The sequence below is a fragment of the Nematolebias whitei genome, chromosome 21, assembly GCF_014905685.2.
Source record: "Nematolebias whitei isolate Nwh7 chromosome 21, NemWhi1, whole genome shotgun sequence".
NCBI lineage: Eukaryota > Metazoa > Chordata > Actinopteri > Cyprinodontiformes > Rivulidae > Nematolebias > Nematolebias whitei.
In genome coordinates, this window is record NC_056518.1 from 33,235,356 (window position 1) to 33,261,959 (window position 26,604).

The window sequence follows — 26,604 nt, forward strand, 5'->3', positions numbered from 1 at the left end:
GGGGGGGGGGGGGGGGGGGTGTTGCTGAAACCTTCTAACTTTTAGACCAATGCGTGACCCGGGCATCCAAGTGTGTTTTTTTTTTCCAACCGGGAGCAGCTTATTAACATCTCAGAAGCTCAAATAATGCCTCGGCTGCAGCCCCAAGTCCCAGGTGAGTTGCAAAGGAGGCTCTGTGGATGCATTCCCGTCTACCTGGCGGAGGTGCTCGAGTTCTTGACCGCCGAGATCCTGGGGCTGGCGGGATGCACGGCTCGTGACAAGAAGACCAGGATGATCTCCCACACCTGCAGCTGGCTGTCTGCAATGACAAGAAGCTCAACAAGCTGCTGGGAGGAGTGACCATCGCTCAGGGGAGGAGTTCTGATCAACATCCAGGTGGTCCTGCTGCCCAGGAGGACCGAGAGGTCCGCTGGGTCCAAGTGGACGGTTCGTCTGCAGCCGCTACAAGAGATCCTTCCTGCCCACAGCCATCAGCATCTAGAACAACTCTTTAATGAGCTACAACAACATTTAATTTTAATAAAGTATTTTGAATTGTATAATTTTATTTTTTTCATGAATTCTTTTAGTCTCCTTTTTGTTGTGCGCCGGTCGAAAGGCGAGCTCTCCGTCTGCAAACTTTCTCTTGTCTCGCCCTTAACTTCAGATCCACTCAAGACAATTTAATGAAACTTCATACACATTTCTGGCACCACAAGCTGCATAATGGGCTCTAAGGTCAAGGTCACAATCAAGGTCAATGTTAAAACAAGGTATTTGCTCGTCCGGGCCGTTGCTTCAGATTTTTGTTTGTTTGGCGACTGGCGTATAATGTTCTGTAGGCTGTACTCTTGACACTTTGTTTGTTTTTTTAGTCTTTTTATGTCTCTATGCATCTTTTTGGTTTTGTATCTTGTGCTTTCATTTTTTTATTCATGTTTTTTCTTTTCTGAATTTTCTGTCCATCCTTCACCTTTTTTGACAAACGGCATTCAGTGCTCAACATTTAATGCTGGATTTATGCTGATTTCTCTAGTTTATTTTATTTGCATAAATACAGAAATAAAAACAATAATAATTTTACGGCAGTAATTCAAAAATAAAAACAATTTAAAACACGACAAGACAAAATAAAACCTGTAAAATGGAGCCAAAACTGTCTCATGCTGTGTAACAGGAAGACAGAAATTCATGTTTACTCCTAACATAAGCTTGTTTGTTATTTATTTTTTAATTATTATTTTACATGTGAAGAATTGAAGCAAGCACCAGACAACTGACTTTAAACTTCTTTAGCTGTTAAAACAGAGAAAGGCTCGTCTAAGATGAGAGAATGCACAAGATTCAGCGTGTTGGAAACCTGTAAACAAAACAAAGAAAAGGAGATTTCTGCTTTATTTCATCAGTTATTTCATCTTTTATTGGCTGTTACAGATTATTTAGTCTGTGGTCGATGTATTATTTGTTGCCTAAACTGTTCTTTGTCGTGCATGTGCAGCGGCCTGTCCAGCCCCACACATGCAGATCCTTTGAATGGCCCTTGACTCTTCTTGTGGCTGACTGGGATTTCTGCACCAGTAAAAATGTTGACACGTCCAGACAAAAGATGGAGACAGCAAAGAGGGTTTTCCTCGCGCTGCTGTCTTTCTTCACATGGTTACCAGACGTCTTGTTGCTCCCTGTGGTTAAAACAAACAAACAAACAAAATGGCTGTATGGTGTTTATGAAGAGACATCGCCGGAGTAGGCGGTCTCTTCCACGTTACCTTGGATCCCCCTCAGTCCCCTCTATTCATGTGTGGAATCTTATTGTTGTCCAGGGGCATCAGTCAACCTGGCGTTTAAGGCTGGAGGGCGGCTCCCAGTTGGTTGGAGCAGCAGGGGGGTGTTAACGTGTTCTGGTGGCGGTCCAGAGTCAGGGTTTCAGGGAAAAGGCCAAAAGACGGTGGAGCTGTTGATCCAGGAGGAACCAGTGGGAGAGGACTTGGAAGATGGCGCCTGCTCCGGTGGTTTTCGCCTGGTTTGTGTTCTGCGTGACGGCGCTCACCTCAGCAGTCGATCTGGAGCCCGAGCAGGGTGAGCACACACACCGCCCATCAAATGTCAAAGGTCAAACTAAAAACATCACCATCGTTCAGACTAATATTGTTTTTTTCTGTCTTTAGATGTTTGTTTTCATGAAATCATTTTGTTATTTTTGTCCTACCTTTCTGAAGAAAAGCTGCAGGATCATTACCGAAGATGATCGTGCAGTAAAATACTAAACATTCACGACTAAACATCTGAGCATCATCTAATCTCTGTGGTTTGGATGTTTTTCGTTAACTAGAAATCAAAAGACCCAAGTTTAGGTTGAAAAACAGTGCAGCAGTTTGATAAATATACTAGTTTGTGTTTTATTGCTGGTTTTTAGTTTTGCGTGGGTACAAATATAATTAGCTTAAATGCATCCATGTTCTGTATCATCCAGACGTTTGTCTGAAGAGGCCAGTAAAAATAGAGAAAACACTGCGCATGTTGCATAAAACTAATTTACCAAATATAACATCCCCAATAATTGCTTTGCTGATGATATTCAGTTGCATCTGCCCATTGAGTCAGACACTGGAACCACTCCTGAACTGTCTACACAACATTAAAGTCTGATTAAAACTAAACATCCTGAATTTAAATGAAAATAAAACTGAAGTCATCATCTTTGGTAAATGTAACACCCACTCTTGGCTTCATACAGCCGCTGCACTGTCAGGAATCTGGAGGTGCTTTTAAAATAAACTCATAAATGCAGTTTCTTCCAACAAAGACTTACCAAGTTAAAGTCTTGTCTCCCTTCAGAGACCTTGAAAAGCTGATTCACGCTTTTCTTACCTCTCGTTTGGACGTTTGTAGTTCACTGTATGTTGGTTTAGATAAATCATCTCTGCATCGTTTACAATCTGTCCAGAACCAGCAGCTCGTCTTTTAACAGCAGCTAGAGAACACCAACACGTAACTCCTGTCCTGACTTCTCTCCATGGCTTCCGGTCCTCTTCAGGGTTGAGTTTAAGATTTTATTGTTTTTAAAGTCTTAAAGTTCTGACCTCGTCTTATTTATGTGATCTTCTTAACATCTACACTCCAGTAAGAGCACGCCGGTCTACCAACCAGGTCCTCTTAGATGTCCCCAGATCCAAACTGAAGTCCAGAGGTGATGGGGGTTTTTGTTGCACCTGAACTGTGACCTGATCATTTAAAGACCGCTGAGACTGTTGAAACTTAAATCTTTGCTCAAGACTCATCTTTTTCCTTGGTGTTTGATCCATGCAGAGTCTGAGAACAAATTTAGAGCTGATATTTATTGTTGTTGTGTTTTATTGTTAACTTTCTTGTGTATCTTGAGTGGCACAAGATGTCTTTTTCTTTCTAATTTGACTCAACTGTAAAGCATTTTGGTCAACTTTCTTTGTTTTATGTTCTATAGAAATAAACTGACATGACCTGTTTTCCATTTTCCAAAATTCTTCTTCTTTCTTTTCCATCAGAGATCAATGAAACTGTCATTTGCACCAATGACCACATGGAAGTCGTTATTCCGAGTGTTTTTTTCCTCAACAAAGTCCCTCCAGTTTATGTAAGCCATCATTTTTCCTAAAGTACCTCGAGAATCTAGAGTAACGAAACGAGATGCTTGAAGTACAAAAAAGGTTGACACTTTGTGTAATTTGTAAATAAAACAAGAATGCACTAATTTGAAATCTCATAAACCCTTATTTGTTCATAATAGGACACAATAAATAAATCACAATATTATTTTTTACAGTTTCTTAGATTAAACATTTAATAAGTTTATGTTCCACTGTGGATAAAATATGGGTTAATGAGATTCCCACATCTATGCTTTGTATTTTTTTTTTACATTTTACACCACATCTAAAAAATTTTTAGGAATTGAAGCAGTATTTTGCTTAATATATTTTAATTCTTGTTTTCACTGCATTTGTCTCTCAGGTTTGGGATTTGCATCTAAATGATCCAGACTGCCGTGGGATTGAAGTAGATGACAACTACGTTTTCAGCATCAAAACAAATCTTTCAGACTGTGGGAGCGTAGTGGTAGGATGTTTGGCTAACTACTAATTGTTCTTGTTTTCGTGTTCTGTCTGCAGAACGTAAAGAGCCTAATTAATCAAACGCTGCACGTGAACTCAGACATTTCGAGCAGCTCCATATAAAGGAAAAAGACAGCTTTAACTGCTGTGGAGACAAACAACCCTTGTTATCCTTGTTGATGGCAACATAAAATCCCTACCATAATAACGTAGCTATTTACGATGGCTACCTTTGTTGTGGAAATTGTCCCCATCCAATAGGGCGCTTTGAAGCCTCTTAAAGGAGCCACTTGTGGCTGTTTCTTCTCCTTCATGAATCACCACCTTATTGTGGTGGAGGAGTTTATGTGCCTGAATGATCCTAGAAGCTGTGATGTCTGGGGCCCGGGTAGGGTCTCCCAAGGCAGATTGGTTCTAGGTGACAGGCCAGACGAGGAGTGATTCACAGTATTCAGCAGAAACAACAAGGAGCTCCATGTCCCTCGCCTACACTGGATGTCCACCCTGGAGCCAGGCCTGGGCCTCTACCTTTGAGGCCTAGTCGGGTTCAGCCTGAAAAAGCTACATGGGTTCACCATCCTGTTGGTCCACCACTTGCAGGAGGGGCCTTATGGGTCAGGTGCATGGTGCTATGGGTGAAAGCGGGTGTCGTTGGCACTCTGACTCAGGCTTATCGAAGAGGCTCTTGGGACAAGAATTGTCTCCTCTCTGGTGGGGAAGGAGCCTGATTTTGTGCATGAGGTTGAGAGGCAGTGACTAGATAAAGCTCACCTCAGTGTGGTCGGTATATGGCACCTGGTTCTAATCTCCTTGAGACGGGCTTAATCTTATTTCACTCTGGAGTTGCTCATGGGAAAATGCACAAAGTGCAAACATAAGGGTGTGCATATGTGCACGTGGCACCAGGACAAGCTCAGGCTGCAGATCGATGACAGACCTTGAAGTCATGTCATCTGATCTGCGGATGTACGTTTTAGACTCTTGGGAGAAGAGAAGAGCTGAGCTGTTAACTCATCTGGTGAGTTGGGTCAGATGGTGGGGAAGATCCCGGACCGGTAGAGTTAAATGTGTAGGGAGGGTTTACTCATGATGCCCAAATCCAGGCAGGAAGGACTGAAAAGACAAGGAGAGTGACGGTGTGTGACCAGACTGCAGGTCAGGGTTGTTTCTTTTCTGAACACTGGCCCAGGGCCTCATTTGATCTGGCAAAAACACCCTGAATATCCAGGATTTACATCAAAATACTGGTTGTTTGTTTGTATTTACTGAATGGGAAGGCCATAAATCATTGTCTATCTGATTTTAATCCAGCCACTCTCACAAACTTTAAAGAGCTTTTAATCCCTGCGTCACCAAACGAGTGCCCTTAAAGTGCTTGTTTGGAATGTGTGCAGGTTTTTCTTGTAAAGCAAGAAGCAAAAGGTTAAATCCAGCTTCCATCAAGCGGAAAAGAAAATCACCCATTCACCACCTCTGCCTTTTACAAGGTTTCTGTGTGGCGGCTGACAAAAGTAAGTCTGCTCTGGGATCAGTGTTTATTGCTAAAGCAAAAGAAAGCCACAGCCATCACTTTTACTTTCACTGTAGAATTGTATAAACATGTTGCCCAAAAAGAAGTGATGCATTTCAGTGATATTTTTATGTCAAACCCTTAAACTGTCAGATGTTGAGTGGGTGTGTCAGTCAGTTTACCTCACATTATGTGAGTTTAATGTTTAAAACCTAAATTGTTCAGTATTTAAAAGATGAACTTGAAAGAATCCAACAAGTGATGCTCTCAATATCGCCCCGTGACAAAGGTGAAAGGGTGATAATGTTTTTTCCCTGCGACTGCGCGTTTGTTCATAGCGTTGGCAAAATATCTTCTTGACCAGTGGGTAGCTTTTAATAAAACGTTCAGAAAGTAATTACTGGTTGTACATCTACAACTGATAGCCTTTGGAGTCAACCCAGTTTAAGGTGTTCAACACAACTAATCAACATTAGCCAAAACATAAAAGGCTATAACTCAGTTTACCTGATATTCAGCTGAAATTAGGTGTGGAAGTAGCTGAGAGTCATTGACAACACGTTTCACTCAACGTTTATTTATACAGGTTAGTCTCACTGAGCCTTGGGGACTCTTTTACAAGAGAGACCTGTTATACATACATTGCACAACGTTCCTGAATTATTTTGCCATTAACAGTTAACACTGTATGTCTGTCTTTCAGGAAAATATCTCATGAACTACTCACTGGATTTTAGTAAAACTCAGTTTTACAAATACAGAACTAATTCTCTTAACATTATTCCTGTGAGATCTCTCAGTATTGCATACGATCAAAACAGCCTCATTTCCTTAAATAAAAGCTCATCCTGACCTCGTCACTTCATCACTTCCCTTTGATCTCTCTGTAGGTTTCAGGTGATACGCACATCATGTTCACGAACACCATACACAACAACTATTCAGGTATTATCACGAGAAACTACATCAACATAACATTTGTGTGCCGCTACCCTATCAGCTACATGGTCCAACAACCCAACGGTGAAAACATGATCAGAGTGGACGTCAGGTAGCTTTTTTCTTCTTCTGATTTATATATTTAATGCTGAAATAATGTGTACTCGCCATGTGACGTATTTTAAACCTCCTTGTCCAACAGAAGCATCACTCTGAACACTGAGGATGGAAACTTCTCAGTGTCAATGTTGCTGTTTAAAGATGAAGCCTTTAAGAACAAGTGGACCACTGTGCCATCGCTGACCCTGGACGATGATATATTTGTCAAAGTTTTTATGGTAAATTAGAAAATGGTGCATTTACTATGAAGGTAGAGTGAATGCTGAGTGTTGATTGACTTCAAAGAAACTGACTTGATTCAAAATTAGAAAAATATTGGCTGAAAAATAAAATGTGCTAAACTAAAACCAGCTAAACTGTAGTTAAAAGGGAAAGTAGCAAAACCTGAGGTAATGCGTCAAATGAGGAAAATTGTAAAAAAAAAAAAAAAAAAAGCTAAAAATTTCAAAATCTTACCTAAAAGCTAAAATAAGGAAAACCTTAAGTAAAATCCATCCATCATCTTCTGCTTTGAGATGGGGTAGAGGCAGGGCAGCTGAAAGTCCCAGGTTTGATCCCCAGTCATGGCACATCTCATGGTGTCTCTGAGCAGCACACCCTATCCCCAACTGCTCCCCGGGCGCTTTCAGTAGCTGCCCACTGCTCCACCTGGGGGTGGATGGGTTAAATGCAGAGAGCCAATTTCGCCATTGTATGGAAACATACAGTGATGACAACACGTAACACATCATTATTATTATTCCATAGTTGGGTCACAGGGGCAGCAGCGTAAGCAGGGAGGCCCAGAAATCTTTCCCCAGCCATCTTGTCTAGCTCTTCAGGGTGGACCCCAAGTGTTCCCAGGCCAGCCGAGAGACATACAGTAAGGCCTGGCCGCAGTCAGCCTGCCCTTATGGTACCCCGGCCATGGTTGTGTTTGCTTTGAGCAGAGTGCCACCTTGATGTGGGTGGGGATCAACATATCAAAAATGCATGTTGCCATATTGTTTGCAACAAAACCCGGTCATCAGCGAGCAAGATAAGGAATACACTCGCCTCTTTCTTTTTTCCAGGGTACCACAACTTTTGGGGAATCTATACTTGAAGCAAAAAAAACAAAAACAACCCAAAACAGATGTCTCTGTCACACGAACCAACTGCAATGCACTAGTGGAACGAGCAGTCGCTGGGGGTTCCAGGAATCGGGCTGAAAGGGGGCCCAAATGCAAATATGCAGAACCAGACTTAGAACCAGGCTGGACCTTACAATTCAAAAATCCCTATAGACTCTCCAGTGTGTCCTGGGTCTTCCCCGGGGTCTCTTCCCAGTCGGACATGCACGGAGCACCTCCCTAGGGAGGCGCCCAGAGGGCATCCTTCCCAGATGCCTGAACCACCTCAACTTCCTCCATGGAAGATGTGTTGGTGGGATTGAGAAGGTCAGAGAAGTATTCCTTTCACCTCCCGACAACGTCACTGGTTGAGGTCAACAGCATCCACCCTCCCTAAACACAGCACTGGTAAAGTGCTGATTTCTCCACCTCAGCCTCCTGTTGGTTTGCCAGAATCTCTTCAGAGCCAATCGAGAGTCTCTATCCAAGGCCTCACTGAACTCCTCCCACACCCGAGCTTTTGCCTCAGCAACAACCAGGGCTGCAGCCCGCTTGGCCCTCCGGTACTCCTCAGCTGCCTTGGGAGTCCCGTAGGACTCCTTCTTCAGTTTGACGACCTCCCTAACCCAGGGTGTCCACCAGTGAGTTCGAGGATGGCCCCCACGACAAGCACAGACAACCTCGACAGTGGTGGTGTGGCATATGGCCCACTCGGACTTAATGTCCCCCACTTCAGCTGGGATGCACTTGAAGCTTTCTCAGGGGTGTGAGTTGAAGATCTTTCTGATGGGTTCTTCTGCCAGGTGTTCCCAGCAAACCCTCACTACACGACTGGGTCTACCGGGTCTGTTCGGCATTTTCCCCCGTGATCTGATCCAGCTCACCACCAGGTGGTGATCAGCTCAGCTCCTCACTTCACCCGAGTGTCCACAGCAGCGACACAACTACAAATCAATCACGGATCTGCGGCGTAGCCTGGTGCCATGTGAACTTATGGACTCCTCTATGTCAGAACATGGTGTTTGTAGCTGTGACTCGCACCGAATCCCACAGCAGAAGACCACTTGGGTTCTGATTAGAGGCCGTTCCTCCCTGTCATGCCCCGCCAGGTCACACTGTCACCCACATGGGCTTTGAGTGGCCACGTAACCGAAAGCTAAAATCAGCAAAACTATAGGTAAATGCTAAAATGAACAAAAATTGTTGATAAAAGTTAAAATTGTGAAAACCATAACCAAAAGGTGAAATCAGAAAAATCATCACCAAACACTAAAATTAACAAAAGTGAAGCTAAAAACTAAAATTAGCTAAATCAAAGCTCAAGTTGAAATTAAGAGATTTGGAAACAAATGCTAAAAATGTCAAAATCTTACATAGATAGGTAAAGTTAGCAAAACAATATCTAAAAACTCAACTCGGTAAAGCTTAATTTAACAGAAGTTCGATGGATTAAAAAAAAATGAAGTTAACTATTTTGAACAGTATAACAAAATGTTGTACCGCCTGTCGTGAACGAGCTAAATGTTTTTATACGATATGATGCTCAATGTAGCACAAAGTATGCTGAAGTAGTTTGAAAAAGCAAATGGAAGAAACAGGAGATGTTAATGTTGGCTCAGCCCTCACATGATAACATGTTTTACAAGGTTTTATTAGTATTAATACTCGGATGTTGTGTGAACAATTTGCATTGATTATCATGTTTTATATTATTTTTAATATTGTGTTTTAGTTGTCGTGACATCTATAAACAGAAGATGAAAACATGTTTTTGTGTAAACCAAACGCTCTTGACTAATATGTTGCTGAACTGTTGAAGGACTTTCTGATGAAAGCATTTCTAGTATTGACAGCTATTTCTGGATGACTTTAACTCTAATTGCCCAACGTGCCGTGTGGGTAGATGTTCCAAGTAATGCTAGAAATGTAACACTTCACCCGTGACTCGGCAGTCGTGTGAAAGCTGCTCCGGGTTGTTAGAACAACTTGGTCCACCTGTTGTTTACTTACTGTGAATCAGCACTTTATGAGAAAAGGTAAAGAAGGACGTCTGCTGTGTTTCTCATAGATGCCTGCTCACCTGAGGCTGCGTTTAGAGAGATGCTGGGCAACACCAACCAGAGAGCCATACGGGCATATTCAGTACACCTTCATCAAGGACAGGTCTGCAGCTGGACTGTTTACAGCCTGCTGCTGGTGGCGCAAGGGCGAGATTTGTTTTTGTCTGCATCTGTGGGTGTGGTTCATTTGTCTGTTGCATTAGCAAAATGTCTCATGACCCACTGGATGGATGTTTTTTTTTTTTTGTTCTTGTTGTGGAGCAAAAAGTCCATTCATCCATCTGTCCATCCATCTGTGCATGTTGTGAGCATGATAACTTAAGTGAGGTACTGACTTTCATTTTGGTGTGTGACTATATCTAGGCGTAAGAAAATTTCCTGGGTTGTCACGGCTTATTCCAAGATGGCTGCTGCCATATATATATGTTAAGTTGGATAACTTGAAAGTTGAGCAACGTACTGACTTCTGTTTTGGTGTGTGGCTGCATCTAGGCTTGAGAAAGATCACTATCAAATGGATTGCCCCATTAAAATCCAAGATGGCCATATATATATATATATATATATATACATATATATATATATATATCATTGGCCCTTGTGGTGGATAAAATTGCTCCATCCACACACCAGAATTTGTCACTCTGTGCTGCCTCAGGCAAAATAAACAACAGCAAAAAAATGCAACCTCTCTACACAGTGTAACTTCTACCCACTTGAATATTTTGCACAAAAACATTTAGGTTTACTTGCATTCCCAGTTCAATTCTAGTTTTTAAAACACTCATTGCAAAAACTACAAACACTGTTGACATCCCTCAGCGACGAGGACATTGGCGTACCGCTTATTATTTATTTTGTGCATCTACTGATCAGCTATTTACCATTTTCACACAATTCAAAATGGCATCCCAGTTTATCAACATCTGCCAACTCAAAAATGGCTATACCTGTCAGTTTTACAGAAACTGAGCTAAAGTTTTGTTTAGTAGCTAAATTGAAGAAGTTTCCAAAAGTTCCTGAAGAGTCTTGTTTGTGGTGTGCTCTGTTGCAGCCGTATTGCTCGACGTTTGCAAACAGCTCGATGTCCTTTTACTGAGGTGCTGTTGAAATATGAAATAAGAGTCTGTTGCCCGGAGAGCAACACATCTCAGAGCCGGGTCATGTGACTCCCGTCTGTGCGGCCTTGTGCGTATCAGTTCCACAGCTGCGCATGCCTTTGACAGCAAACAGCTTTTTCTACCGTAAAACTCTGTCACAATGAAAACAGGCGAGAGGAAAACTGTTTGCATTGATTTTTTTAAAAACTTTTTTAATTTCATCAGATGAGCTCAGACCTAAAGGGTCGTGTGTTGTTCTAAACAGGACGCTCCCAGCAGGCCCCCCTGACTTCTGTGTTTCTCACTAGTTGTCCGGTGCTGACGAGCGAGCAGACTCTCAGCGTGCTGAAGAACGGCGACGGTCCCGAGGCCACGTTCAGGATACAAATGTTCAAGTTTGTCGGCAGCTCGTACACCAACGTCTTCCTCCACTGCAACGTCCAGATCTGCCACAGCGGCCAGAGCCTGTGTCAGCCTGTGAGTGAGCTCACCAACACTTTTAGCTTAAAGTGATCGTCAGAGGCCAGTTCAGACAAGTGGCCTGCTCTAAGCCTAATATAGACCCATCCGCCTCGGAAGGCTCCTTCACACGTACCAGCTGGTAGTTTTAACTGTCCTTATTTCAAATGTACAAGACTTGGCATTTATTATAATTATTTATTTTAATATTTATTTCTCTGACAGAACTGTTCTGCTGAAGATGGGCTAATGAGAATACGGAGAGAAATCCCACTGTCCCACACAGTGTCCTATGGACCAATCAGACGACTCCATACCGACCATGAAAAACCCAATCTGAGTGTGTTTCTGTAAAATCTCTCATCATTTTTGAAAGGATGTTCGGTCAGATAGTTTTTTGTAGTTAGCACCTTATCAGCTGTGACATCAGATCACAAAGTATGGACAAAAGAGCAGAAGTCTGTCTGGGCTAGGCTAATAGGTAGCCAAACAAGGGTCTGTATTGATTATTTAGTCTCATAAAAGGTTTTTCTCTAAAACTAGGGCTAGGTTAGGAAACCCAAGCCAACCCTAACTATAGGGTTTATCAAAAAGGAAAGTCTTAAAACTGGACAATGTGTCAGCCTCATGGACAGAAACTAGAAGTTGGTTCCACAAGAGAGGAGCCTGAGAACTGAAAGATCTTCCTCCCATTTTGCTTTTGGAAACTCTAGGAACCACAAGTAAACCTGCAGTCTGAGAGCGAAGTGCTCTGTTGGGAAAATATGGAACAATAAGCTCTCTGATATAAGATGGAGCTAGGCTGTTGAGAGCTTTGTAGGTTAGAAGTAAGATTTTGAATTCTATTCTGGACTTGACAGGGAGCCAATGGAGAGAAGCTAAAACTGGAGGGATACGATCTCTCCCAGTAACTCCAGTTAAGACTCTGGCAGCAGCATTTTGGATCAACTGAAGACGTTTTAAAGAAGTATTTGGACACCCAGATAATAAACCACTGCAATAGTCCAGTCTAGACATGAACAACAACAAACACCCTCATTTGTCCAGACATTAGTCAATTCTGCAGGAAGACTTTTACTCTTTTCTCCATTCTCTATGCTTCATGATTTCTGTCACAACTGCTGAGTACTAACTATTGATAACTGTTTGATGGATTGTCATTATAATGTTTAAATAATCCAAATAAATATGGATCTCCCTTTTTCCTGTTTGTTGTAGATTCCAGCGGTGTCCCTCCAGTGGAGACTTTAGTCCTCGGAGGCCTGCTGATCGTCTTGCTGCTGATGACAGCGGTGTTTTGGAGGCTGTGGCTTCGCTCCAGGCGTTTCTACCCAGCACAAGAAGCACAGCTCACTTTATCAAATATTCACCACATCTCAGAGTTGGCCTCGTGAATCAAGGACATTTCAGAGCTGATAAAAGAACATAGAAAGATACAGGTGTGATTTATAAATATGTATGTTATGACTCTTGTGTTTATATTTGTTATTTGTATGAAATTACATTAATACATTTTTTGTTTTGTTTCATTGATAAAAATATCTAAACATTATTGAGATATCAATAAAAAAATAGCAATAAAATTAAACTGTCCAGTCAATTTGTGATTTATTTATTTTGTAATTTACATGGATTAATAAGAACACATGTAAAATATTAGCGTGGATGTATGATTGTTGAAATTCTGCAAATCACTTCCCAGTTGTTTGAGAATGACAGTGACTGGTCTTTGGGGTTTTCCCCAGTCTGTCATTTCAGAGCTGTGTCACAACTCTGCGCCCATAAACCCGAATAGCTCTGTGCGCGTTCCTTTTAAGTCAGCCGGAATACGACCCGGGTAGAGGAGATAAAGAAATGCAAGGGAGGAGCCTGCCTCTCACTGAGGGTAAACCGCTTGTCTGGCGGGGAGATGTCACCTTAAATCGTATATTAGACCCATCAGAGCGATCTAAATTTATTGTCATAACAATAAATTTGCATTAGAAACGTAAACATTAGCAGAAATGGATTGTTGGTTAACACGGACCCCTGTATCTAATCATATTCAACTGATTGACTAACTTTATTCAGAATAATCGCAACCTTGACATTTAAGAACGTGTACGCGTGTCTTGTCACTGGATCCGAGCCGAGTGTTTGGTTAATATGTCGCTCGAAGTGGATAGCAAACACCGTCCCCACTTATAAGCCGCCTTACGAGCCGGGCTACAAATTGTGGTCGACCATTAGCCATTTTACGTAATGACGTAATACTGCGGCGTCCCGAACCAGGATCAACACGGCTCCAATCCTGACCGACCAGAAGAACAACTCAGCCACTGGTGACCAGATAAATCGGACAAAGTCGCGCCTCGGGTTGTGAGGAACAGTTTGTGTTGCTTATATTGACAGTTTATTTACGCGGGAACGTGGAAACAAAAACTCTTCGAGGCTCCTGGAATTTAGGTAAGCCGTTTCCAGAAGCTACCGGTGTTCTCCCAAAAAAAGCAACCTCAGCCTTCAGCGCCGGCTGCTAGCTAACCGTTTAGCCGCAAATGCTAACAATCTCGAAGTGTTGTCAATTCACGTTTAGCTAGTAATTTTCAAGGTTTTCAGTTTCATCAGTCAACCAAACTCGGTATCACTAACGCTAAAGTTCATATAGTTAACTAGGTCATGGTGATACGATAGCACAAACCGTGAAGACGTAAATAAACCGGCTGTTGCGTTGTTGTGTTGCAAACTGCTAACCTGCCAGCTGTTTGCGTAACTTGGCTGCTGTTGGCTCCATTTAAACAATAGCTCTGTGTCAAACTGTGGTGTGGGCTGGTGGCGTTGTTCCGGGTTTTAAATGATTCTTCTGTGGCACAAATCCTTGTGCAACACCGGCTAATGAGCTTTAGGCTCATGAACCTCTTGGCTGTGTTTCTTTAAAGAGCCTGAATCCAAACCTCAACGATTTAAGATTATTTTTAACTAGACTGAAACCGATGACATGATTGTAGTCTTCCAGTAGACATGCTAACAAAATGTTTAAACATCTTCATGTTGGAGTAAAATATTTAATTTCAAAGAGCTTTAAATTTACGTCCACGTGATGCTAAGATCATGTACTTGGTTTAAAAAATAGGAAGTTACAGATTTAAATAATAAAAACAATTATGGTGTGAATAAAGTCCTGAATTTCCAATGAAGATGTGAAACGTCACAAAAATAGACACGTTTTACAAATTTTTAGAGATCTGGCATGAAACTTTCATCAAACCCTGATTGATGAATGTTCTGAGTAACGTATTTAGTGGAAATTTATCAGTTTATTTTAAGTTTTTTATAAGTAACTAGTAGTAAACCTGCATTCACTCCAGTAGATGAGTTTGTTACAGCAGAAAATTCTGCAATGACGAGACCAGAATTTTCTGCAGTTAATGCATTTAAGGCAGTGAAGGTGCAGGTTCTCCATTTTTAGTGATGCTCCTTGGCTATGCATCACTAAAAATGGAGAACCTGTTATACCATCATTACCAGTTCAACATTTTGCTGGTGATGAAAAGTAAGTGCTGATGGATCAAATTGCATTTGAGAACATAAACTGTGCATTGAGTTGTTGAATAAATCTTTGTGCGTCTTCAAGAAGATCAAGCAGCTCTTACTGGAGCGAAAGTTTTGTTGCACCTCAACTGTTTCTTAAATAGGAAATCAACAACTGGATACAAATAAAATTCTGTGTATTTGATCAAAGTATATTCCCATTATTCCAACCTACTAGCCAAGAAAAAAATAGTTTTTTTGGAGGCGGTGGCCCTGCTGGGCAGGAAAATCACACGCTTTGTGATTAGAACCAAGATAGCAGCTGAATCAGGACCGATGGTGACGTACTTAACTAAACATGGAGTAAGAGAAGCAGTGATGGAGAACGAGTGTGAGAACTTATGGCTGTGCTTTAATGCTGCAGTTTTATTTTCTATACAACACATGTCTGTTTTTTTACAGGGTTGAACCTTTGACCTCTTCCCTCGGGCATAGCCAAGGAGCATCACTAAAAATGGAGAACCTGCACCCTCACTGCCTTAAATGCATTAACAGGCGATGCATGACGAGACCAGAGCCAGGTTTGTCCTGCGATCTTATCGGCTGTCCTCTCGTCTGCGGAGCAGTTTTTCATTCGTGCAAGCTGGAAGAACATCGTCTGCTGTGTCCGTACGAGCGACTGCCTTGCCTAAACAGTGGGTTTGGCTGCCCCTTCACTATCCCGAGGACCAAGATGGCCAAACATCTTGAGACATGCCCTGCGAGCATAGTATGTTGTACAATGGAGTGGAACCGCTGGCCCGTGAGCTACGCTGATCGCAAGTCCTACGAAAACTTGAGCAAAGACTTTGATGAGGTGGAGCAGCTAGACATGGCCTTGGCTCTGCAGGATCAGAGGATGCTGTTAGAGTCCCTGAAAGTTGCAACCAATGTGTCAAAGAATGGAGACAAAGAAAGAGATAAAAGTGATAAAATGCCCGTAGCATCCGGTGTGCCAGAGACGGAGTCGGGTAATGAAGCAGTAGAAATGGAGGAGGAACCTTACAATGACTTGTGTTCAGAAGAAACGAGCAGAAGTTTAGCTGCTGCCTTGGACATCTTGACTAGTTCCAACCAGATTAATGTGCTTGTAGAAAATCTGAACGGGGAAAAGACTAATAAGAATGGAGCGATCCATAGTGGAGAAAACGGGGAATGTGTGTTTGTTGCTGGGAGTGAGAAGAATGTAGAAATGCAAGACGGTGACTCTGATTCAGAGTGTGAGCTCGGGGCAGTAGGTGGAGTAGACTGCTCTGTAGAAACAGATGGAAATGTAAATTCTGTTAACTGGGCTGAAGAGCTGCTTTTTGAAGAAAAGGACTTAATCCATGAATCAATTAATAATCCTGGTCTCATCTGGCCAGAGATGCCTCAGGATTACATGCCAAATGTAGCACCAGAGCCCCCTGTGCCTCAACAGGACCCACTTCCACCCCCAATGCCATTCCTGTTGTCTGATCACGTGACAAATAACTTCTTGCAACACTTACCCACTGAACTCAGGTACAGGTGTTTGGAGCGTAAACTTCAGAACGTAGAAGTGCTTCGAGGAATAAGTATGTTTACATTCAATGGACGACGGGCCCTACTGTCAGACCCCTACTTGTTTCGAGCAAAAATGGAGGACAAAGCAGTGGACACGTCTGATCTGGAGGTCGCGGATGATCCCATGGGCCTCCATGGCATCGATCTCATCACCGCAGCTCTGCTGTTCTGCCTCGGCGATTCTCCGGGAGGCAGGGGGATCTCCGACAGCAGGTTTGTTGATGGCTACCACATTGACTTTGGTACTCAGACGTTCTCCTTCCCTTCTGCCATTCTGGCAACCAACACCATGGTGGGCGACATCGCTTCAGCCTCGGCCTGCGATCACGCCAGTCCGCAACTTTCCAACCCCAGCCCTTTCCATACTCTCAGGCTGGATCTGGTGCTGGAATGCGTGGCTCGATATCAAACCAAGCAGCGCTCCATGTTCACGTTTGTGTGCGGGCAGCTGTTCCGACGGGACGAGTTCTCGTCTCATTTCAAGAACGTCCACGGGGACATCCATGCTGGACTCAATGGCTGGATGGAGCAGCGGTGTCCCCTGGCCTACTACGGCTGCACCTACTCTCAGAGGCGGTTCTGTCCATCTGTGCAGGGGTTTCGAATAATCCACGACAGACACCTCGGTTCATTTGGGGTCCAGCCTGGATTACCCTTGAATGCTGGAGACCGCTTCTCAAGAAAGACCCTCTACGGTGACTCTCAGAGCGATCAGTTCAGCAGTCTTCCATTCGAAGTGTTGCAACATGTAGCGAGTTTTCTCGACGGCTTCAGCCTGTGCCAACTGTCCAGAGCGTCCCGCACCATGAGGGACGTGTGCGCCAGCCTGCTTCAGATGCGCGGCATGGTCGTCCTGCTGTGGGAGAAGAAACGGCGTGACGACGGCTCCCCTTCGTGGCAAATAACGCACAAGGTGAGAACTCTGCAGTCGATACATGGGGTCTGAAATTAGTGATTCGATAAAAGCCGTCCATGTCAGAGGTTACTTTATGATATTGTAATTCAGATTTCGATGGCTTGTAGCCGTTTCTTTTATTTGTGCGATACTACTGCATCGCATTTAGAGTGTTCTATTTCTCAGCTTTTACAAATTTTAGGTTGTAGCAACATTTTTTATTTGTTTTTGACCTGCCCTCACTGCGTAAGAAATAACACGCCGCCGCCGCCGCCTTCTGTTTTTCAGGTGTGGCGCTTCAGTACGGCCTTTGGCACAGTGAAAGAGTGGAAGTTTGCAAACATCGCCAGCATGGCCGACCACCTGAAGAAATGCAAGTTTAACAAGATATCTCGTCGGGAGGAAGCGATCCCTCTGCCCTGCATGTGCTTCACCAGAGAGCTCACAAAGGAGGGACGATGTTTACGATCGGTTCTCAAACCAGTAGCATGAAGCTTTTTCAGCTTTTCTCTGACCGGAACAACTCTGCAATACGTTTTCCTCCTGCGTTTACAGACATTAACCCGTTCAAACAGTTCTAAGCTAAACGCCTGCTGGAGCCTCAGCCTGTCGGCCATCTTTTGCTTCACAACATCAGGTGGGAACCAGTTTGTATTTCAGCTGCGGACAACAGTCACCACGTTCTGAATGTGTTCTCTGATCACTTTATTAATACAGTTTTAATTTTCTTAAATAAAAGTTGGTACTGTACCAGGGTTGGGCAAATGGAAGAATGTAATAAATAGACTTGTGGAGACAAATGAAGGAATATTTTATTTTTAAGGACAGTATTTTTTACTTTATTTTAGCTGAACAATTTTATATTTAAAATGACAAAATAAAGTAAAAAAAATAAAATAAAATTAAGTTTATTGTAGTGGCAGCTGTGTAACAAGAACATTCAACACTCCTTTGTTGATTAAAATAATTGTTAATGATTCTAATTTTGAAATCTACACCCTGTCCCATTTGATCACATGGAGGGGGCGGGGCTTAAAATTGTAACAGGTGTCTTTGTAGCTTTAACTTCTGGCTCTAGGTACGCTAGTTATGGTACATCAAAGTAATTGCAACGTTGTTTTCAGTAGCGTTACTCATACGAACATTAATAAGAAAAGATCAGATGTAATAAAATCACATGTTTTATGATAACCAGACAAAATGAAGTGCGTTTGGTACAGAGAGATTTTCTCACATTTCTCTCATAATCTTTGTGAGGCCGTTTTTCTTTCACTTATCTCTGCTGTTAAACAGACACTCCACAACAAATGACACAAATATACTCGTTTTATTTAGATTACTCGTCACACACTTCCCTGTTTTTTACATTTCTAATGTTTCATTTCACGTCAGACCTGCAGATGGAGTTGCTTTAAGCTCAGGAACGACAAATACACCTTTGACATCCGTTGTTTCACGACTGCGTTAAGGTTGAAGCCACGGCCGGATCAGATTCCTGACCGACGTCTGAAATCTGTGACAATAAAGGCATCGTTTGACGTTCACGTCTGTTCCCAGCACCACGAAGCTGCCTGTAGCTCCTAATACGAGCACACATTTATTTACTGTCTAACGTTTGAGATTAACATCCTGGTATAAAACCAAAGTAATCACAAACCCGTGAGTCTTTGTTTTTGACTTCCACAGTTGCACAGAGATTTCCTGGTCCGCCCCATTTAAAAAAAAAAAGCTTAAACATACCTTGTTGGATTTTGGACTTGACAATGGAAGACTGAAACGTTTTAGCGTGTTGCCCAACCCTAATGTGTACCGTGAGCAGATGGCACTGATCGTCTCAACGCTAAGTTCTTCAGATGTTTTGGTTTTAGTAGTTTCATACCGAGACTGACCAAACAGTTGTCGTTTTTACGGGATAATCAAACTATAGGTGTTATTAATCAATGGTCCATTTTTTCCCCTCCTCTTTTGTTTCTAAACAAGGCACTCGTTGCAAAGTCACGGAGACCCGTCAAAAAATTCATAAAGTAAGAAACGAATACGACATAATTTATTTTCCTCGTGAAGATTTCATCGTCTTTGAACGACAGAAATGGCTGAAGTGACAGAAAATAGGTCAATTATTGTGACATTCATAGGAGAGCCGTTAGAAATGAGAAAAATCCTGCACCGTTGATTTACTGGCACGTATTTATGCTCAGACGTGAGTAAAGTGCGCAGAAAATGGTGAACTTACTGGTCTAGAAAAGGTTTTGTTCGAACACCAACTTGTTTCATGATGCTTCATCGACTTGCTCGGTCTTTCTGGTTTCTTTTGTGTTTAGTCAGCTCCTCTGTGTGGATTCTTCTTGTTGAGACATTTTTATCCAAAGGACTTCTTCAGTCTGAGGAGCTGCAACAAACTCAGTCTTTGGATAAAAATGTTTCAACAAGAAGAGTCCATCCAGAGGACCTGACGTGTTACGTTCATCTACCTGGATTATTGAGCATCAGGACGGATTCTCTTAAATTTCCTCCTGAAAGTCTCCACCGACGTGTCCACACCCGCCATGTTTGTTTTCTTACAGACTACAGCCACGTCGATCACGTGACTCAAGCTTCCTCGTGGTTGACGGCGGATTCAGCCGATTCCTTTGTTGACATTGAGTGCGTACCCACATTTCAATAGTTTGAGCCAACTGTTTTTATGTTTGATTTAATGCTTTGCAAGGAGTTCGTTATGGCAGGACGGAAAACGCTGTCCTCCAGTGTTTTTAATCTACCAGCTTTAATAACCAGCACAGAGTTTTTTAGGCTCTTTGTTCAAAAGTCTAAACGTCGCCGTTTAAAATAACGAATGTGTTGGATTCATGTCTTTAGTAAGCATGGAGCTTGAGTTTCTTCCCACTGTGAGTCTGTCCTCGTAAAACCCTGCGGGCCGGGTTTTAGGAACCAGAACAGGCGCGCACACGTCGTCGATGTTGGCTGGTTTGTTTTGGACTCTACACACCTGGCGTGTTCATTGTTGAGTCTCAGGGTTAAGTGTGTGTGTTTAAGAGAAGGTGACCCGTCGCATGTGCAGCCGTGGGCTCCTCAGACATGGTGGTTTAAAAAACCAACATGTTTCAGGACAGGATGAACAGATTCTGCGTTTTCAGTGCTCAAAACAAAAATGTTGTGAAACGCTGAGCGAGCGATCCGGCAGATTTAGTTCGGATTCAAAGAAATGTGTGAAACACGATGGGTTTTAATCTTGTCTGCATAAAAACAACCAAAAAAAAAAAAAAAAGCTCCAAATTCATAAATAATTAAAGCATTTGTTGAAGGAGTGCATATCGCCCGCTGCCTTTCATGCCGAAACTTAAAACCAGGATCTTGTTATGCGAGAGGAGGAAGTGATGTCATCGTGAGAACTTTAATGTTTCAGTGCTCGAAGTTTGTGTTGAGGATGATTCTGAGCTACTACCACCTGCTGTTAGCAGAGTACTGCTAACGGTGGCTGTTGGAGCCATTCTTGTTTCCTAAGGTCACTTGGCTGTGGCGGCCATCTTGAATTGGGTTGACTCAGTTGTAGATGCACATCTAATAATTACTGAGAGTTTCACTACAATATTTCCACTAATTTGAGATATTTTGCTAACAGACAGACGCATAGCTGTTTTGCCTTGGTGGCAGGCAATAAACCTGCTGTGGTCAGAACTTTATATTTTAAAGCTGTATCAAAGTTAAACTATAGATTTCTGATCTATCCATGTGTTTTTTTGTACTTTTAATTTGATAAATCTGCCTCAGTTGAATCAATGGGAATGACTGATCTTCACACAACTGTACTGTAAATCTGAAGCCCTAAAGCTTCGGCTGAGCTGCAGGTTTTTTATTCTGCATGCGAGTTTAAAATATATATATTGATCAATACAGTTATTGATTGTTTTTTACTTTTCAGGCACTGACTTGTTACATTTTCACTGTGTTTTTGTACTTTGTACCACACGGTACTCAAGCTTTACTCAGTATTTCACTTTAAACCTGTCAAATGTGTGTAAGGAGGTTATAATCCTCTGCCCTGTTTGCTTCACAGGAAAATTAAAAAGTCAAAAATAAAGTTTTAGTTTGTTTGTTTCAGTCTGTGCACCCGGAGTGTCTCAACAGTTTGGGTATTTTATTTTATCACTCCTGTTGAAGTGTTTTTTTTATTTGTTCAATTTTTAAACCAATTTAATAAAGAGACTGTTTTTAATCAGTTGTTTTCTAAAATTCATTTAGTTTCACAAACAATTTGTTTTGTTCTGTCGGACTGTAACAGGAGCACATGTTACTTCTGACTGTAAGTTCAATAAAATACTGAACGTCTGATTCATTTGTGTTTTGATAAAAGTACAAAAAACACCAGTAAAAACTTTGAGTGGACCATTTTCCCTTTGAACTACAACTGTAACTTGTGAAATGTGAATGCTTGTTGCTGAATATTTTGCTGAAAGCTGCTGAAGATGTTGACAAAGTTTCACAGCAAACCAGTTCATGCGAGTTGAATCAGAGCAGCTGACGTTTGCTGAAAGCTGGAAAATAAAAGCAGAAGAAAAACCGCAGAAATGTTAAAAAAGCAAGAAATGTGGCTGAAAGAGCTAAAAACAAAACAAGCTGAAAGATTGTAAGAGACAAAGGTATTAAAGCTGAAATTATTAGAAAGAAGCACAAAGGTGGAAATGAGCAGAAAAATAGTTCCCTAAACTCTCAGTGTAACATCTGAAGTACATGTTCCCTGTTTTCCGATGATTTCATGAAATCTCTGACAAAACGTGAACAATGTCTGAGGACAGCAGGTGCAGCTCCTGCAGGTGAGGGGCGCTCACCTTGGGACAACTGATCGCTCAGTTGCTGACGACCCTGCTGGATTGATTGACAGGCGGCGTCGAGGATCTGAATCACGCTAATAATAATAATAATAAAAAAATCAGATTTTACTGGTCTGTTTAAGTGTCATCGTTTATTCAATATTTTGGTGAATCTAAGGTTTAAGAGCTGAGCTCCCTTACAAAATCCTAATTCTTTATTCTTCAGGGGTGATGAGTAAAAAGGTGCTTACGCACCCCCAGAAAGAGGCTAAAATCACTACTGATGTGTGGGTCAAAAGACATATGTTGATTAAAATAATAATAACACCAAGGTTTTTAACATAACTGCAAAGTTTATTCCTAACATGCTCAGGTCCAAAAACTAAAACCTCAGTCTTGTCTGTGTTGAAAAGCAGAAAATATGGGGTCATCCAGGTTTTTATGTCTTTAAGTTAAGACATGCTTTTGGTTTGGATTCATTGGATTTCATGAACAAATTCATTCATTCAACCTTTATTTCTACAGGTTAATCCCACTGAGCCTCCAGGACTCATTTACAAGAGAGACCTGGTTTTAACAGAGTGATGACAACAACAGACAATCATAAAAGAGGCATACAGATTTTTTTTAAACAAATTAAAATAAGATGGGGGAAAACGTAGCAAAACAGCTAGATTATAATGCAAATGTAGAAAACTAAAAACAGGAACATGTCTGCATTGGTTCTTGCCAGGAGTCCAACAGATGCTTAAAGCCACTATATAAATATAACCAAGTATCATCAGCATAACAATGAAAATGTATCCCATGCTGTTTAATAACTTTATATTATTATAAGCTTTACTGCATATCGCCCACAGCCAGAGTTTAAATCTGAACTCATTTAATGATAAATGACAACAGCTGCAGGAAAAATCATTTAAATTCATCAGTGACATCTGTTGGTGGAGTTGAGTACTGCACCTAGTGGTGAGCATGCGCAATGACCCATTAAGACTTGTCAGCTGCAGGTGTGTATGGACATGACAACCAAGGGAATAAATGGACAACATGTCCAATAACACCTCCTAAATGTTTGGTCAGAAGGCGCACGCTATGTTTACATATTCTGGTTTTGTTTATATGTTTAATTTTGGTTGTAAATGCAATTTTGTTTACACTTGTGTTTATATTGTGCATTATTTTAACACAGTTATTCACGGTGTTTGCTGCCGTCCTGTGTGGCAAAGAGATCATTAAAAGCTGGGTGAACGTCATTTGGAGCGTGGCCTTATTCTGTACCAGACGAAAACACAACAACATTGTAACCTTTTAGCATAACTCTACACAACCTGCTATTATTGGGTGTCAGAGTTGTTGTCAATGACTCTCAGCTACTACCACATCAAATTGAACTCAAGTTTCTGTAAAACTGACTATTGGCTGTGGCAGCCATCTTTAAAAGTGTTTATTCCAGAGGTAATTCTAAATATTTAAGTGTTAATAAGTGCTTATTGAATGCTGCACTAAGGTTTAGTTTTAGGAATTCTGTAGGAATCCACAGCTAGATGGCACCAAACCCACATTTTATTTGTATAGAGCCGTTTATTTTCAGCAGGTCAGGACAAAGTGTCAGTTTAGAGTTCTGTTCAGGAAATTTTAATTTAGCCAATTATTAAGAAATGGACGTTTTCCTTTTTTTTTTTCCCAGAAAACATTTAATTGATGTAAAAAAACAAAAACTTTATTACATATATCTAAACAGCAACTATACTTGTAATGATAAACTTTTGATGTCAGCTCAGTTCAAGATGGCTGCTACAGCCAATTAAACATATAAACCCCCAAAATGGCAAAACCTTTGACAAAATGTACAGATCTTGAGCTAAAGTTGGTGGTGGTAGTAGCTGACAGTCATCCCCATCACATATTTAGCGTGCAACCCTGCAAGGACGAGTAAACCCCTGAACAAACTCGTGGTGCAACGTTTCAAAATAAAGCTGCGTGTAAATGCCTCCCACACAACTCCAGCAACGCTGCTCACCAAGGAGGTGCGATCATTGTGGCCACAGACGGCTCTGAAAACAGCTGCTGTGACAACGGTCTGATTCACAGCTGGAACTCCCCCTGCTCTGGGCGATAAGCCGTCACACTTTTAACAGGAAACGTCTTTTAAATTCAGTCAAACGCAGGGCGGTGAGGTTCATCAGGCCGGGGAACGTGTTGAGAAAAGCTGCCAAACGACGGGGCTCGGTTTAGTCGTGTACTTACCGTAGTATTTACGCTCTCTCCATAAAGTTCAAAACAGGATTTAAAAATCTCCTAATGACACAATTAACAAAGCTCTCCACAACCAACCTCCATCGTATTGTTCCATATTTTCCTTATTTTTCAGACTGCAGGTTTACTTGTGGTTCCTAGAGTTCTCAAAGGTAGAACAGGAGACAGGGCTCCTCTTGTGGAACCAATTTCTAGATTTTTGTCCACGAGTCTGACACTGTCTACTTATAAGACCAGCCTTAAGATTGTCCTTTTTGATGAATCCTATAGTTGGGGTTGAGTTTCCTGAGCTATCCTTTAGCCATACGGCTTAGACTGCTGGATGACAAACTGATAATTCACTCTGCTGTTGTCTTTACTCTCTAAATTCATACATGTCATTATTGCTTTAAATTGCCCTGTGTTTTTGTTTGCTTTTCTTACCATAGAAACCACACCTGGACCAAACATTCAGTGTTTGTCTCGGTCCTGTCAAACCGCAGCTGGTTGACTCATCCCGAGCCTGGTTCTGGTTCTGATGGAGGTTTCTTCCTGTTAAAAAGGAGTCGTTCCCTCCGCTCCAGCACCGTACTGCTCAGGACGGGAGATCGTAACGAATGAAAGAGTTGGTGTTGCTGTAGATTCCTTAGATAAATAATGTTTACTGATGTGTTCTGGCAGGAATGAATCGGCTGAACTTGAATTAGAATCTGGATGTTTTGGACAGAACTGGATTTAACACGACTTATTGTAAACTGGTGCCGTTCAAATAAAGGGAATTGAATTTCTATTGACTCCACATTCATCTTTAAACGGAGGAAACCAGAACGTCTGTTGTGAGAGACACAACAAAAGCTCTGGACTAAAGCTGCGGAGAAATGAAGCAACTGTTGTGCAAGCTGCTTTTTCTAAAGACTGGTTGGGCAACGAATAAAGCAAAGTTCAGACCTGCTTTTAATGTCTAGTTCATGCTCGGCTACATGCACGCTGTTCAAACAAGCCTCTTGATGCAGTTATTTACACATTAATGTTTCTTTAGACCTAAATAAGTCAAACTTGCAAAGCTGCAGGACAAATCGATTTATTCTAGTTGCGTGAAAATAATAATCAAAACGACAATCAGGAAATGCAACAACCAAACTGCACTGTACGTATTTGCATATGAATGTGCGGTTTGAAATGAGTCTTCCTCTTCCTCAGACCAGCACTGTGAAGGAAAGGAGGCTAAAGTGTTAAAATGCCTGAAACTGAAATAATTTAACTTAAATACAATTAGTTGCAAATCCTATAAACCCAGATTTTAACCACGATGAAGCGCAGAGCATGTCAAATGCGTGAACAGAAAAATTGTACAATAGTTAAGAAAATATTAGAAAAATCTACATTTTCTGTCAGCAACCCATCTTAAGAAGGAGCAACAAGGCTGAAAACAGAGGTGGTGCAAATACGAAACAGCTGGATGAGCATTTTGCAACAAACTGGGTTAATTGGCAACAGGTCGGTGAGAAAACTGAGTAAAAAACAAACCAGTCTGCAAGAACTGTTTACAAAAAGGAGAACAATTAAAGAATTATGTTCCTCGATGGAAAATTGAAAAGACTTCAAATATCCCATCGTTTACAAGAATGCAGAAACATCTGTGCACAGAGGACAAGGCCTGCGGTCTTTAGGCCCCATTTGTTCACAGTTAAAGCTCTATCGTGCACAGTTTTTACATCATTCTGAAACACCGTTGTCTTCTCTGAGCTGAAGTTTATTTAAAATGAACTGAAGTCAAATGAATCTCTTTTCTGCAGCCACAGACACCAGACCCCCTGTACTAAAGAGCGGGATCGGTTTTCAGTGCATAGTTCAAAAGCCTGCCTCTCTGATGGTATAGGGGTGCATTAGTGCCTATGGCATGGGAAGCTTACACATCTGGAAAGACACAATGTTTATACAGAATTTTGAGCAATTTGTCCTCCATCCAGATAAATCTCTTTTTTTAGAGAGTGCCTGAAATTTTCAGCAAGACCACACGCTGCATCCATTTCAACAGCATCCATCCATCCAACCATCCATCCATCCATCCATCACAACAACATGGATCATCCATCCATCCATCACAACAACATGGATCATCCATCCAACCATCCATCCATCCATCCATCCATCCATCCATCACAACAACATGGATCATCCATCCATCCATCCATCACAACAGCATGGATCATCCATCCATCC

At 41.8% G+C, this 26,604-nt stretch overlaps 1 protein-coding gene across 1 annotated transcript; it reads left to right on the top strand.

Moving 5' to 3' along the window:
• Window positions 1-13,739: 13,739 nt before the first annotated feature.
• fbxo30a (F-box protein 30a) lies at window positions 13,740-17,827 on the top strand. The gene is made up of 3 exons (XM_037694672.1): window positions 13,740-13,794; window positions 15,319-17,353; window positions 17,624-17,827. The coding sequence occupies exons 2-3, from the start codon at window positions 15,371-15,373 to the stop codon at window positions 17,825-17,827; spliced, it is 2,187 nt and encodes a 728-aa protein (XP_037550600.1). The 5' UTR covers window positions 13,740-13,794; window positions 15,319-15,370.
• The last annotated feature ends 8,777 nt before the right edge of the window (window positions 17,828-26,604 follow it).

What these genes read in the sequence shown, in the direction of transcription:
- fbxo30a (XM_037694672.1), top strand. Translation starts at nt 15,371, where the DNA reads ATGGAGAACCTGCACCCTCACTGCCTTAAATGCATTAACAGGCGATGC. An exon ending in CGTGGCAAATAACGCACAAG is followed by an intron (nt 17,354 to 17,623) that starts GTGAGAACTCTG and finishes TCTGTTTTTCAG; the next exon opens with GTGTGGCGCTTCAGTACGGC.